Genomic DNA, 15,981 nt, shown 5'->3' with positions numbered 1-15,981 from the left:
AACTTGTCTACGACTGATAGTCACATTAACCATAAATTAAAAAAAGGTAAAAGAAATGTTGCAAATTAAATGTACCTTGTTTTGCAGCTGGCCGATAAGTCCGGACCATTTACCGTCGCCAATATGTGCACCGTACTGTTTATCTTCCGGTTGAATGAATTCGTAACTACAAACATAAGATGACAGGTTATGAACCTGGAACTCGATACTGAGGTAAAATGTCACTCTCACTGTGTAGTGACGTTTGCTGTTTGTTTGTTGTTTAGGCTACACTCAACTATATTCCAGCTATATGACGGCGGTCTGTAAATAATCGAGTCTGGACCAGACAATCCGGTGATTGATAGCATGAGCATCAATCCACACAATTGGAATACGATGACATGCATCAACCAAGTCAGCCAGCCTGACCACCCGATCCCGTTAGTCGCCTCTTACGACAAGCATAGTCGCCTTTTACGGCAAGCATGGGTTGCTGAAGACCTATTCTCTACCCGGATCTTCACGGTTTATTAACGTTTGCATAAGTAATCGCACGTAAAACAGGGTGGACGGGTCAGGATCAACGTGTTTCACTGTTTGAATGATATAAAATACCTTTATTCTCATGTCACCATCAGGAGAAAGGTTCCCAGAGACATCGTTCTTTATTTTTCATATTGTCTTCAGCAAATGGTTCTAATTTCTTCATGTGAATGTTGATATCAAATAAAACACTTGTTTGTTCGGTATCTCGGTATAATACTGTATTTTAGACTCTAGCATGCTTGTCAAATGAAATCACGATTTTCTTCGCAACGTTGAAATATTGAATACAATTTAGAAACATAACGTCATAAAAATCAGTATCGATAATCTGCCCAAACTGATTCCATTTGGCTTAATAGGCAACACAGTAACAAAAAATATCGATCACTGACAATCAGCGATAACATCAAATGTGTCCTTTTTTACCGCCACGCGCCACGCCGTTGATTCGCTAACTTTGAATTATTTACAAATGCAGAGATTCTACTGCTTACAAGCAAAGCGAAACACTTAGGAAACAAGGTCATTTCGCAGAATAGTGGGGGCAGTTTTAATATCTCGGCATTTGCTATGTCTTCTCTTGTGTCAATGTGCCCAAAATCTATCTATCGAAGGATCAAGTTACTTTCAGACAATGTTTGTCAATTTACGCCTTCGTGAACTGGAAACAATATTCTTTTAACAAATATGATCATGTACCTACACACTGTACATGACATACTAAGTATGCTCTCACGTGTATATATAGAACGTCAAGGCCAGGGAATAACCGGTCTCGATGATCCCCTGAAACAGTGAGTGAGTGAGTGAGTGAGTTGGGTTTAACGCCGCTTTCAACAGTATTCCAGTTATATCGCGGCGTGTCAGCTTAATGTGGGAGGAAAGCCCGAAGTGAAGCAGGTCTAAGACGTTTACCACTTCGGTGAAACCCACGAGCACGTGTATGGTGCTGACAAACCTAGAAACATAATCAGGGCGAACCGGGATTCGAACCCACAATCATAGGTTTCTGGCATGCCCGAGGGACGCACTCTGCACAGCGAATCGCGGCGCCTTAGACGACTGGGCCACCCGTGCTCCCCCCACTTAAATAGATTCAAATGGGGGTAAAAACGAAAATAGCGGTGAAAATGATATGAATGGATCACTGAAAATCAGTGTTTTACAAGTGTGTGAATCCATTTATGGTGTCCTCTGCTGGTGCATTGCGGCGTAAAACCACATTCACTCACAACGAGGTGTACTCACGTGAAGTTCAGTCGGTCCCTCACAATGTTGAGTATGTCCACACAGAAACCGGAATAGGTTTGATTTAGATGAAAGACGAATGGATGCCACTGAAACGTACATTGATGATTTATGCAACATGTTTCTGAGGAAAGCGAAGCAATGAAATGTTTCCCGTTTCCCGTTACCACAATAGACATCGGGACGGGTGACCAAGTGATCTAAAGACTCACAATTCATTCAGACTTAAATCATGTCTTGTTATAGGATCCAAATTTCCTTTCGTTCGACCAAAGTTCGCTCCTTAGTTGATTAGAATCATACCCGTGCTCGTGAGTTTGATATAAATGATAGATATATACGGCCGTGACATGACTAAAATCCTGTCAAACGTGTCACTTATTTCCAATTATTCATTAAGCCGTCAGACTTGAATGAATCTGATTCTATTATATTTTAATCTCTTTTTATTACTGAAAAATTGGAATTTTGTATATTAAACAACACTGAAGAACATATAGAATTTACCCACGTCAGAAGAAATAAATACAGTAAAGTACGGTTATAACGAACACGCTTATAACGAACTGACCGATATAACGACCTGATTTTTTAGTCCCGGCCATTTGTTGTATAAATGCTGTATATATGCCTATAACGAACTACGGTTATTACGAACTACAATTAGTGGTCCCTTTGAGTTCGTTATAACCGTAGTTTACTGTAATTGAATATTGTTACCAGGTTGTATTTGTGGAATGAGTAAAGGACGTACCGAGTCAGTTGTAGCACTAATATAAATCATAACAAGCGAATTTGAACCCGGGTTTGAAATAATACCAAGTAAAAAATGACTCGTTAATGGACTCTTACCCCTTCAAATAGCTGAATAGACTCACCTATACAGGCACACCCATGTGTAGTTAAGTTCAAGGGACCTACCATTTGATATTCTTGGGGGTGACTGGGATTTTGTATGGAGACTAGATATTGTGCAGCTACAATTAAAACTATGAACCTAAACATTTAAAAACAATTCCCCATACCTTGCAACAAAGTATTTATGGTGTCAGACAGTCTACGTCTAAGTGACAATGCATTTCATGATGGAGTGGTAGTCTTGTGCTTGATTGGTCACTCCTATGACCCGAGTTTAGCAGTTTTCAGCAAAGTGCGAGGAACTATTTTCAAAATATCGCCAAAAACGGAACAAATGTGTATGTTTGTTCTTTAACGACGCACTCGGCAATATTCCAGCTATATGATGACAGTCTGTAAATAATCGGGTATGACACATATAATACGATGATTCAAATTATGAGCAACGTTCCACGCCGTCGGGTACGTTGACAGGCCATGCACCAGGTCACCAGATCCATGTAGTCACCTGTTACGACTAGCATAGGTGGTCGGAATCCCCACTGAACGATTTTTTTGCGCTCGAACCTGGACGTGTGCGTTTTGGTGAAATGCTCAGATCAATTTGATAAGCGCGCCGAAAACCTACAGAATATTGCCTAATTTAAACAACCGCGAATAACATTTGCATTCATCTAAATTCAAAATAACCAATGTACTCTTTAAGATGACTTTTGTTTCAAATGGAAGCAAATAAGGTTTCCCCATGATCATGTTCGTCTAGCTTTGTCAGAATCATACCCAGCTCGTGGGTTTTACAAAAGTGGTTAAATCTAAGACCTTTATCTTAGTGGTTCTCCCCACCAATATCAATCTGACACGCCGTGATGATAAACTGCAATAGTGTTCAAAACGGCTTAAAACCAGACTCACTCTGTCATTCAGAGGCTGAAAAAGAGAAACGCGTAACGGACAAGGTTCACAGAACGCAGTGATATGTTTATTATTATCAGGAGGTTCATTAAACTCTTTTTTAACTGAGTCCTCAGCGGTAGGACTAAGTTCATAAAGGAGAAATTCTGATCAAGAAGTTGGTTGGTTGGTTCGTTGTTTAACGCCGCACTCAGCAATATTCCAGCTATATGACGGCTGTCTGTAAATAATCGAGCCTGGACCAGACAATCCGGTGATTGATAGCATGAGCATCCATCCACGCAATTGGGATACGATGACATGCATCAACCAATTCAGCGAGCCTGACCTCCCGATCCTGTTAGTCCCCTCTTATGACAAGCATAGCCGCCTTTTACGGCAAGCATGGGTTGCTGAAGACCAATTCTACCCCGGATCTTCACGGACCCTGAAGAAGAAGAGAGTCTCGAAGAGATTTTCAGAATTGGTCAAAGAATGGAAGTAACCCGTTACAATGATTTATGTTGCCTATTCATATTATTGTCCGAGAAAATGTTAAAATATGTATGTCATAACCAAACAGTCTAACTCACCTCAAGAGTACCAACAAGAAACTTGCGACCGTTGAAACCTCGTCGGCTGTTTGGGTATAGTTCTTCGTCCATGGAAATAGGCAGCTCTCGGTTGGTGATTCTGTGAAAGTGGCGCCCTTCCTTACTCCACAGCAATGTGTAACAGATTAGCCGTTCCTGGTTATTTCATTTTGTAAAACTTTTCAATTAAAACTATGAGTGATGACACTATATCAATGTTAAACAACAATTTCAGTAATTACATCATTTTCGAATCTGTTAAAGCAATCTGTTAACCGTGGCGGGTTCTCAGGTGGCATTTCCAGTTTGTATAAAAAATCATTGTCACAATATTTTGAGTTAACTCCCTATGAGATGACACTCTGCATTTCATAATCAAGCATTAGGTGTCTCACTTCCAAACATTCCTCATTCCTGAGTATAAGTGTTAGTTTGTTTTTGACTGAAGGAGCGCGCCATTTTGGTTTCTCTAAAAGATTTGGAGTTTTTAATATGAAATGAGAGTGACTTAATCTGGACATGTTTTAACCAATCGCCTGTCATATTCTGTGATTTATCCTTGATTCGTAATGTAGATAATCCATGCAATTTGTTCTTTGTGCTTTTGAAAGCGCTAAAAGTGTTTAGGAGAAAAATATCTCCTTTCGCTAAAGTTAACCGGTCTATATTTTGAAAGAATATATTTCTGATTTTTCTGATTTTGAAGTCTTTGAGGTTGGTGGTGAGGGCTTTGACTTTTCCAACTGGATGCTGTGGCTTGGTTGTCACGGATATTATCATCAAAGACCCCTACTAGTCATAATCCTGTTGTTGTTTATATTACTGGCTTCACCCTTTTGGTTATATTACAGGCTTCACCGGCCAATACGTTTTACCCCTCTGTGTACATAACAGGCTTCTCCACTCCAGCAGTGTAACTGAATTGTTATCTAGTGAAATCACAGAACATCCAGTGAGCGAAGTCTTAAAAAGTCTTAAAAAAGGTAAAACGACATGTTTTTTAATTAACAAGTATTAAACATGAGACAAATGAAACAGAATGATATATACCTCTGCACGTGAATTTTGTGTTGAAGGCGATGTGATGACAATTGCTGCAACGTTGTCGAGTACGACGTCCAGGACGGGTAGAGATGTAGGTTGACGTATTGTTATCAGCCATCTTGACGCGTGACGCAACATGGACTCCACGTGATTCTCCTGGGCGTACTGACTAGCCTGAAGAAGAGAGCTGATATTCAGGTTTCACTACCGGTTTATGTCTTAACTGTTTCTTAACGTTATATATTTCAATCAGTTTTAAACGAATAACAATAAAGATCTTCTGACCAGCACAAAGTCGTGAACATTTTATTTTAATAAGTAATACAGCTATATGTGACCGCCTCCGTGCTCTAGGGTTGGAGCGTCTGCCCGGAGAGCGGAAGGTCGTGTCATACCAAAAATGGCGCTCGGCATTAAGGGGATAAAACACAGACTGGCAGTCTGTCTGAGTGGGGTATTCTTGTTACACTACGGCAGGCACTATAAAATCGGCATTAGTCCAGACTGGTACAAGTAGCCCCCCCCCCCCCCCCCCTCCCCTTCCCCCTCCCCCCCCCCCCCCCCCCCACACACACACACGTGCGTGCACGTCGCTTTATAATTGCAATAACCTTGAACGCGATGTTAAAACCCGTTTAAAGTAATTAAAGACACCGTGTGGTTATGGTGTGGGACCTTGCTCATTGCTCAAGCTATTAACCTGTTGATTTTCTGTATCCACTCGATTAGTAATAAGTTATCACTAAAACACTTTCACCTGTAACAAGACGTGTGACAAACACGTGACCGAGCACATGATCAAGGTAGTGTCATCCCCCGAAAAGCTGCTGAAATCGATTGAAATGTTGCTTGTGTACGTATGAATACGCATTTGCATCCCTGTCGACGACAGTTTTTCTGTTAACCACGACGCCGACGCCTCTGCAAGTAAAAACGACAAAACGACATGATTGAAACAAAAGCAAACAAAAAACAAACGACAAAACGACATAATTATAAAAAACATCTGCTGAAAGCAGAGTCCATGTTACGTTTACGACCATATCACAACCATGTGTTTATATAAGAATCAACATCAATTAGTGATGATGCCAGGTGGCAACCGTCCCAAACACATGCAAAAGCAAATTCGATTGAACAAAAACACGGCAACTTTGGAAAAGAGCAGTATGACACTCTTTGACATTTTCGTAGAAAGAGCATCCTCCACTGTTCCAAAGGCACGAAAAGATTGTAATACTACTTTGTTTAACCAAATTAAATCATTATGGGTAAACACAAGGGTGACATCTGGACATTAAAACATCTGAAAAAAGATAAGCACCGCCTACTATAATACCACGGTATACTATTTCCATTTGAAATAAAAATTTAAAACGAAATCGTATCCTGTTTTGTAACTCTCTTGAAGAATGAGTGAGTAAGCATAAACTCCAAACCGTTGTGCTACTCTAAGTAAAGTAATTCAAAGACTGGATCACAAAATATTCGAGTAATATCTTACCTTCATTTGAGTCATGAATAATAGTAACAGTATCCCACCCGAGATTGACAAGAAGTCTGTAAATGATGCCTAAAGCCTTCGTCGTGCCAAGAAGGCTATGGAGATCTCTTTTTGCATAATGGCCAAACAGGGCATCTCTTGCTTTGCCTTCCTTGGCAAATATCCAGTTTGTGTGGACATTTTCATCCACTTTACAAGGTTTAGCTACACAGCACACTGTTCCATCAGAGCCACTGTGGACAGTGCCATCCACACTACAAGGTTTAGCTACACAGCACACTGTTCCATCAGAGCCACTGTGGACAGTGTCATCCACACTACAAGGTTTAGCTATACAGCAGACTGTTCCATCAGAGCCACCGTGGGCAGTGTCATCCACTCCACGAGGTTTAGCTACACAGCAGACTGTTCCATAAGAGCCACCGTGGACAGTGTCATCCACTCCACGAGGTTTAGCTACACAGCACACTGTTCCATAAGAGCCACCGTGGACAGTGTCATCCACTCCACGAGGTTTAGCTACACAGCACACTGTTCCATAAGAGCCACCGTGGACAGTGTCATCCACTCCACGACGTTTAGCTACACAGCACACTGTTCCATAAGAGCCACCGTGGACAGTGTCATCCACTCCACGAGGTTTAGCTACACAGCACACTGTTCCATAAGAGCCACCATGGACAGTGTCATCCACTCCACGAGGTTTAGCTACACAGCAGACTGTTCCATCAGAGCCACCGTGGACAGTGTCATCCACTCTACGAGGTTTAGCTACACAGCACACTGTTCCATCACAGCCACCGTGGACAGTGTCATCCACACTGCAAGGTTTAGCTACACAGCACACTGTTCCATCAGAGCCACCGTGGACAGTGTCATCCATGCTACAAGGTTTAGCTACACAGCAGACAGTTCCATCAGAGCCACTGTGGACAGTGTCATCCATGCTACAAGGTTTAGCTGTACAGCAGACAGTTCCATCAGAGCCACTGTGGACAGTGTCATCCATGCTACAAGGTTTAGCTATACAGCAGACTGTTCCATCAGAGCCACTGTGGACAGTGTCATCCACACTACAAGGTTTAGCTACACAGCAGACTGTTCCATCAGAGCCACTGTGGACAGTGTCATCCACTCCACAAGGTTTAGCTACACAGCAGACAGTTCCATCAGAGCCACCGTGGACACTGTCATCCACTCCACAAGGTTTAGCTATACAGCAGACTGTTCCATCAGAGCCACCGTGGACAGTGTCATCCACACTACAAGGTTTAGCTACACAGCAGACTGTTCCATCACAGCCACTGTGGACAGTGTCATCCACTCCACAAGGTTTAGCTACACAGCACACTGTACCATTACACCTATTGTCATCAACTACATAAGTTTTAAGCACATCAAGCCGAATCAAGCCGACGCATCCATCAACAAGGACATCGGAGAAATAAAATGCCCATACCACAATGAACGTTGATAACAGCGATGGGATTTTTCGCGATATAGACATGTTGAATACCAATTGCAGTCAATGCAGCAATGTCAGTCAGTATGTACTTTCCACAAGCACCGCTGTCGCTTCTATAGATTATTCGTTCATCATTTGCGCGAAACTTGCTGAAATGTTAAGAGCATGGTAAACTGCGGTACAAATACATTACCAGATTACTTCCGGTACGAGATGGTTGGTAGCGAACACGATACGTGTTCGCCATTACATTCTGCATCTGTCCATAGAGTATGACGCGATACTTGATATGGGAACATGTACCCAGAGAATATATTTTTACCTCGCCACACAACTTGCTTTATCGGTTGAACACCATTAAGCGAGATTCTATTTGCTCTTTCCTCGCAAGAAAGATCAAATATGTAAAATTCTCTTCAGTGTGAGTTGGAAAAAAACATACCAGTAATTACACACACAAGAACACGTTTCTGGTGGGTACTAAGAGATCACGGAGTAAACAGAATTAGTAGTCGGTGTACTATCTTAAGTAGTATCCGTAGATCATTGATTACACCTATTCTTTGTTGCGCTAGCCTGGTTTGTGCTTCAGAGAAGAAAGTGTTGTAGAGAGAGTGCGTATACATTTATTAAAGGGTATATTGTGTTTCGCCCTTTGTGTATTGAGATCTTGGTATTTGTCCAATGTTTGTCCCCAGACTGCTAAAGATTATGAAATATTGGTGTGCAGTAATGAAAACTAACTTACAGTTGTGATATACAGTTTATCATTGCTTGACGACTCGTATAACGAAAACTTGAAATAGGCTATTCACTAACTGGTTTTGGTGAAGTATGGATTTATTCCAGATGCAAATCAAACTATTGTCTTAAAATATTTCAACAGATAGTCCTTTCTCCAAGAAACTGATCAAGAAAGTATATACTATAAAAAATAGAAAATTACACTGACGTAACATGATTGGATTAAGTCCCCGTTTCCAACGATGGCAACGGACAGATGGGTCACGATACATATATAAAATATTAGAATCACATCTGGGATATATTTCGACACTAATATTTTATATAGATGACATTTATCCAGTTATTGCAAAGTTCACATTGAAACATAATTCTGAATGTGCCACAAGTAGGATACTAGTACAATGTGGTTTAAAAATATTTATTTCATTTTAATATTGAGGAGCGATGAACCGGCAACAAGATGCCTCCTCTCCTTGAATATTATACAAAATTTGCATTTATACATAAGAAATAAATATTTGGAAAATGACAACATACAACAAAATATATAAACTGAGTAAATTGAATAAAATGGAACACGGGAAAAGGTTGCCTAAATAGGCGTATACTCACTATACATATTTGCATGTGTCTCACCGACACATTAAAGGCATTAAACAATTTGATACAACATAAAATGTAAACTTAGGAAAAGTATTGTTCATAAAGAAGTGAGTGAGTGAGTTCTACGCCGCTTTTAGCAATATTCCAGCAATATCACGGCGGGGGACACCAGAAATGGGCTTCACACATTGTACCCATGTCGGGAATCGAACCCGGGTCTTCGGCGTGACGAGCGAACGCTTTAACCACCAGGCTACCCGACAAAGCGATTAAATAATTTTGGTTACTTCTGGTGTGGCATGGTAAATATGATACAAAATATCGTTTATATTGTTGCAAGACATCTGGAAATGTGACAAGTGTTAAATGTGAAACTGTCACAGTGTGGACATGAAAGGATGAAGTGATATTCATATACGTGAATGTGAACACCCGAGTGTGATGTCTACGAAACATGTGGACGTTGTGATCTGAACAGCCGAGTCGCAGGTGACTGTGGATTATGTGGGAAGCCAGAATATATCTTACATACAGTTGTAATTGACTGGCCTTTGTGTCTATTTGTGACCCTTGCCATCGGTGGGGCAGGATACGCTCACCTTTTCGCTAACGCCTGGTATCATTAGGTTGAAAAAGGAAAGAGTATCAGTCTAATTTGAATCCGGGAGATCATTCCATATCTGAATGATGCTAAATATTTGCTAAAGGTAGGCCCCTTTATGTCGACGCTTGGCGATTTATGAGTGAAATATGGGTGTTGTACACATAATAACTATTAATTTCGTGCTAAAACAATTTAAAGAGGTTTTAGGATAAGATTACCTTTTCACGAACACACTAAATGATAGTGATTAATAAACACAATTTATTTATACATTTAAGCAAATAACAAGCGATATGTTCATGTAAGAATGGTCAGATCGTATATCTAATTCACCAAGCCTAGAATTCTATTTCAGCTACAAATCTGTATTACAACCTGAACACCATCTGCCCTTAACTCAGATTGTACATTTAAGAAGACATTTTGCAAACATTGAAGCTGTTTGAATGGTTTTAAAATACGAAAATATAGACTGTCTGGTGATCATGGTTTTTCAGACTGTTTATGCAATTTCTGTGGCGAAGACTTAGATGATGAGTATCATGTACTATTTATATGTCTAGCTCATACTAACTAAAGGTCAAGATGTTAGCCGTTATATTGTTATGTATATCCTTCGATGCATAGGGCCGCCACCTACTGGCAACCGGTTTAAAGATGGTCCAAAACCTATTCTTTGTCATCCCCAGAAACATTTGAGACAAAACAACAATCCTGATATCAACAAACAGGTTAAAAGGACACATTGTCAGCATATCCAAGGGTATACCCAGTTGGTGATGGAAACACGTCGAAAACTAAAGCCTTTCTGGACACAGTAAGAAAAACAGATAAATTTGCGACAAATCGAAAATGAGATATATAAGCTAACCGAAAAAGGTGCTGTGAAGACCCCCTCCCTCCCCAACACACACACACACACACACGCACGCACGCACGCACGCACGCACGCACGCACGCACACACACGGGTGTGACGACGAGTTATACAAGCAGAAAGCGGTGACCAGGGCCCGGGCAATGACACTTTAACTGTACATCTGATAACGAAGAGACTTGCAATAGCTACTGGAATGTAGAAAAAGAGAAACTTACAAATAGAAACGTTATCAACTTATTATCTGGACATGACTGAATGTCATGTGTAGAAACTTGGGCTATTATGAAGTCTGGTGGAATATCAGGTTTTTAAAGATGAAACACAGCATACATAACTTTGTACAAAAATCAACATCCAGTTAACTCTTATCGCTAAAAATTGAAATTCAAAATGCGTTCAAACTGTTCCCTTGTGTCATATATTACACATCTTAAAGATCCAATGCTTACTCGTGTGAACCTGTCATCGACAAGTTAGAGGAAGACATCGCATCTGTCAGACTACAACACAGGACAGGTATCCTACCTGACAACATCGACAACGATGATGGTACTTGCCTACCCGTGGACGACAAAGATGAGTATAATTTAAACATATTTTTATTCAATAAATTAATCTGGATTGGTAAAGAAGTTATCTGACTTATGTTAATACCGCTCCAGTACAACGTAATAGAAGCAAAATATATTTATTACATGTTGGTTGTACCCGTATACATACATTAAAACCGAACAAACATGAGTGGTCAACAGTTTTGTGCAGTTGATTGAAAGGTGTTCACTTACTAAGAAAATCAAGTCTTTAACTATTTAATACTTAGTACTTATATTAAAACGAATCGTTTCTTACAATATTGTAGTTAGGGCATGCAGTATAAATAAATAAATAAAATAATGCAGTATCTCTTCAAAGGGATAGCCACAAGAGCATGATGCGTTGTCTTAGGTATGTTTTTTAAGTCGATGGAAGTTTAAACCGCTAAAACCGACTGTGAGGCGAGAATGGATTCTCTGACAGAATCTGGTATGTCTGGATTCTCCAAACCAGCTGTCATCGCAAGATTCCGATGCAAACAGACGTGGCCATGGGCGACTTGATATGTGCACAAACACTGGGCTTCGCATATGCAATTGAAGGTTGCTTGGTGACAAGGATGTAGGTAAAATTACATGCTTATCATAGAAGTAGTGTGGTTAATTATGTCCTTGGCTGGGATAGAGTATGTGAATTGCTTACTGATGTTACACATGTATATGAAGTGGAGTTAAGTCATATGCCCCTCCACTACGCTCTCAACGTGCATGCAAATGTGATAGGTGATGTAAACAACAAATGTGATTTAATACCTACAACCCGCTATGTAGATAGCATAATAAATTTAGATTAATTTTACCTATTGTTGCAAATATTATGATGATATACAAGTCACACACAAATGCACATATACATATATCGGTACATAAACAAACAGCATACCAGCATATCACACATACAAACAACTATGTGATCGATGTAATCACTAAGAGGACATATTTAGATTTTATGATCAGTTTACAAAATGCACGTTAACCTTTGCAAATAAGCGTAAAAAATATGTTACTATATTTAATCGACAAGAAAATAAAGATTAGTACGACAATGAGTGTCACGAGGCGAGATCTGTGGCGTGACATCTACAACGTGTATGCCATTGCACAAGTTCTGCACGTGCTAAACAGAAATATGTTGATGAACATAAGTTTGTATCTTTACTCACAACAAATGATGGCCGCATCTTATTCCAGCTAGCTCTTTATCATGAATTTTTTTAATAGAAATTTCAAAACCAGTGTAAATTGAAGCGCTCTGCCAGAATGTGTCTGTATTATCTGATAGTCCGTAATATTGGCCTCATGGCCAGAATATATTATATAAATTCTGTTCTGATATACAAGTCGTCGAAATCGTACTACGGACTCTGCTTTTGGCAGTGACTTCTTATGAAATGAAAGTTGTTTCTCTCTATTTCCTTGTGATACATTGTAGTAATAGCCACTTAGGTAACAACAATCGTCACATTTTCCAAGCTGATTCGTTCACCATTAACGATACGTAAAAATATCAGGATTTCGAATTTAGGTGTAATTCATCAACGTACCTGTATGATAGTCAACGTGAATACGTATGAAGTTAAACACCATTACATCAAGATGTATTCTGTGAATAGTAACTCTATTTTTCGTGAAACCGAGTGCAAAGCAAACAATACTTAACACATAATAGTCTTGTTTGTTCACTTTAATCGACCGTAACTAGTCCCGAGGCTTTATTCATAGATGAACTGGAGATAATCGGTAAATTCAGGCTTACACGCACACCTCGGCACATTTGAAGCCTTCATTGGGTGATTAATATTGGAGGAATCCTGAATAGACTGCTATCACAACACAGACTAGACAAGCAGTTTCAATTTCACACCAAGCCAGTCAGGGTGTACAGCAAGGTGCTTCCTTTGTACCGTTGCCTTTTTCCAGTGAGCTTACCCTGAGTTTGTTTTCTTTTCTGTGAATAGATTTATCTTTGAATCCTTTAATACCCCTTCCACACACAGGTATAAGGCGAGTGGAAATGCAAACATGTTGATTCCACTATAAATACGGACCTCGTTACATTTTGAATGGCATTAAGAGACAGACACTGACAGAGGCACATCCTAGGAATATCGCACAACGTCGCCTACTTTTCTATCTGGATATGAGACAATCCCGTAATATACGTAGTCGGCGAAGACTTGTTGTGAGTTTTGCAAGATGGTCTCATACCAGCTATGACATACTATTCATATGATACATGTGTGACAGTATAAATGAACACCACGTTGCCTTTTATACTCGAAACCATGGCGTTCTCGCTTGGTACTACTTGCCCTTCTTGAATGTTTTAAGAACGTCTTTGATATTACTAATTGCCGCTTCCAATATTTTGTGACTGTTGCTTTCTTCTTCTGTCTTTTTCTTAAGAAAGACTCAAATATGAATATAAATGAAAACAATGTGAAGTTCGTTTTCGTTTTGATATTATAATATTACTGTTGCAATATTTATTATATTCTATTTCTTAAAAGAAAACAATCCGTTATACAGACTATTGATGAAACTTTGTGTTAAATATAACCACATGCTAGTCATTGATTGAATGTATATATAAATGGTATTTCTTTGTTATCCAGTATACTATGGCTTCGTCACCAGTGACGGGGATATCGAGACTCACTCTCCAAAGTCCAAGTCACGTCACGTCACCCCATGACAGCCCACGTCCACTTAATGACATCATTCAAATCTTTCCTGACAATGAAGATTCACGCGACAGTGGATTTGAATCATCCGAGAGCAGCGATGAGGTAAAAGTTCAATAGCATATACAGCGTATGTAAAGATCGGAATATTGATAAAGTGACTTGAGGTGTTTTGTTCGAATTGAAAATTAATTAAAGTCCTGAGTAAATACAGTCCTCCGTGCATCAGTAAATAATAATACCTATATTTGCTTTTAGTTGACACCACCCAGCAGAGCCAGTGGTGGAATTTATCCAGACACAAGTCTGTCAAATGTCAGAAGAAGCCTATTTTCAAAGAAACGAGCACACGACGACATCAAGGGATATCCTTGCACCAAGAAATCAAGACAAGGCAACAGTGACGCGCAAGTGACATGTGACGTAAATCTATGTATCCATGGCGCCATATTGATGGACATTGACTGATGTCACGGCGATGTGCTTCTTCAAGCACATGTGCTTCCCGAAACAACATCATTGTTGACATATCGCTCCCTGTCCATCCCCAGGAAATGATAACACCACAACGGTGATGGTGAAACCATCGCGCTTGGGACAGGAAAACCACGTCTAACGATTATAAAGTGCAACACACATTCTTGTAATACTTGGGCCATGTTGGTTAAGGATATATATTTGTGTGGAATACTCCGGTGACACAGTGTTACTGTTATTTGATTCCATAATCATATATCTTAAGGGATTTGTTTTCCAGTGAAAGATGTGTGGCTTGGATGATGAAAGAATACACAGTGGAATCCCGTTAATCCCATTTACGAATCATAGACATGGAGTCATTTCTCTTTCTCATCAGTAATCTCGCAGAAGGCTTATGGCTTAATGGGGACCCGAGTGATAAAATTGGCGTCAAGCAACAAACAGATACAGTCAAGTCCCGTAATCCGACATGGTTGGTTGCATATGATTATGTCGGATTAACGAGTATGTCGGATACCTACATTTGTATGGGTGAAAGGCGGGTGCAACCGGTAGAGCAGAACATGCTTACACAGAATTTCAGTGATCAACTCATATAATTTTGCACCGCTTAATTGTCTTTACGTCCCATGGAATCGGAGTCTAGAGACTTGTCATTCTCTGGTGTTAACATTTGATATTCACTTTTTCTTTACTCAAAAAAGTGAAAAGATGAACATGATGATGCCAAAAACTGACACATGTTCAGGTTCATACGAGAGGGGCTCGTCACGCCGAAGACCCGGGTTCGATTCCTGACATGGGTACAATGTGTGAAGCCCATTTCTGGTGTCCCCCGCCGTGATATTGCTGGAATATTGCTAAAAGCGGCGTAAAACCATATTCACTCACTCACTCATACGAGAGGGTATTTCATTATGAACATAATGTTGAGTGTAATCATAATATTGCTACACTCAACGAAGCACGGATTACATTGTACGTCACGTTGTGTTCGACGACAGGACAAAGTATAATTGTGTTGATTGTCAGACTTGTTTTGACCCGCTATGTTAAGGTCAAGAAACCGTTCTGAAATTGTTTTTTCATGTGTGTCATTCTTGTATGTTTTGGTAATATATATCAACGTTGTTATTCATGTATGTACGTACCCATGTGTATAGTAATTTATATTTATCGAAATATCGTTTCGGAACAGGACAATCATAACGGCCAGGTAATGGACGTGCATTGATCAAATAAATGATGCTTACGTATACA

The 15,981-nt window shown here is 39.9% G+C and overlaps 1 protein-coding gene across 1 annotated transcript; it reads left to right on the top strand.

Moving 5' to 3' along the window:
* The first annotated feature begins 6,784 nt into the window (after positions 1 to 6,784).
* Positions 6,785 to 8,140, top strand: LOC139443781 (uncharacterized). Its single transcript, XM_071224698.1, has one exon. The coding sequence runs from the start codon at positions 6,785 to 6,787 to the stop codon at positions 8,138 to 8,140; it is 1,356 nt and encodes a 451-aa protein (XP_071080799.1).
* The last annotated feature ends 7,841 nt before the right edge of the window (positions 8,141 to 15,981 follow it).

This window comes from Haliotis cracherodii, unplaced genomic scaffold (assembly GCF_022045235.1).
Source record: "Haliotis cracherodii isolate W230 unplaced genomic scaffold, xgHalCrac1.p SCAF_5, whole genome shotgun sequence".
Taxonomy (NCBI): Eukaryota; Metazoa; Mollusca; class Gastropoda; order Lepetellida; family Haliotidae; genus Haliotis; species Haliotis cracherodii.
The sequence above is the reverse complement of the archived record's forward strand: the minus strand, read 5'-3'. Positions and strand labels throughout refer to the sequence as shown.

Excerpts from the sequence above, each read along its gene's own strand:
- LOC139443781 (XM_071224698.1), top strand. The coding sequence starts at position 6,785 with ATGGCCAAACAGGGCATCTCTTGCTTTGCCTTCCTTGGCAAATATCCA.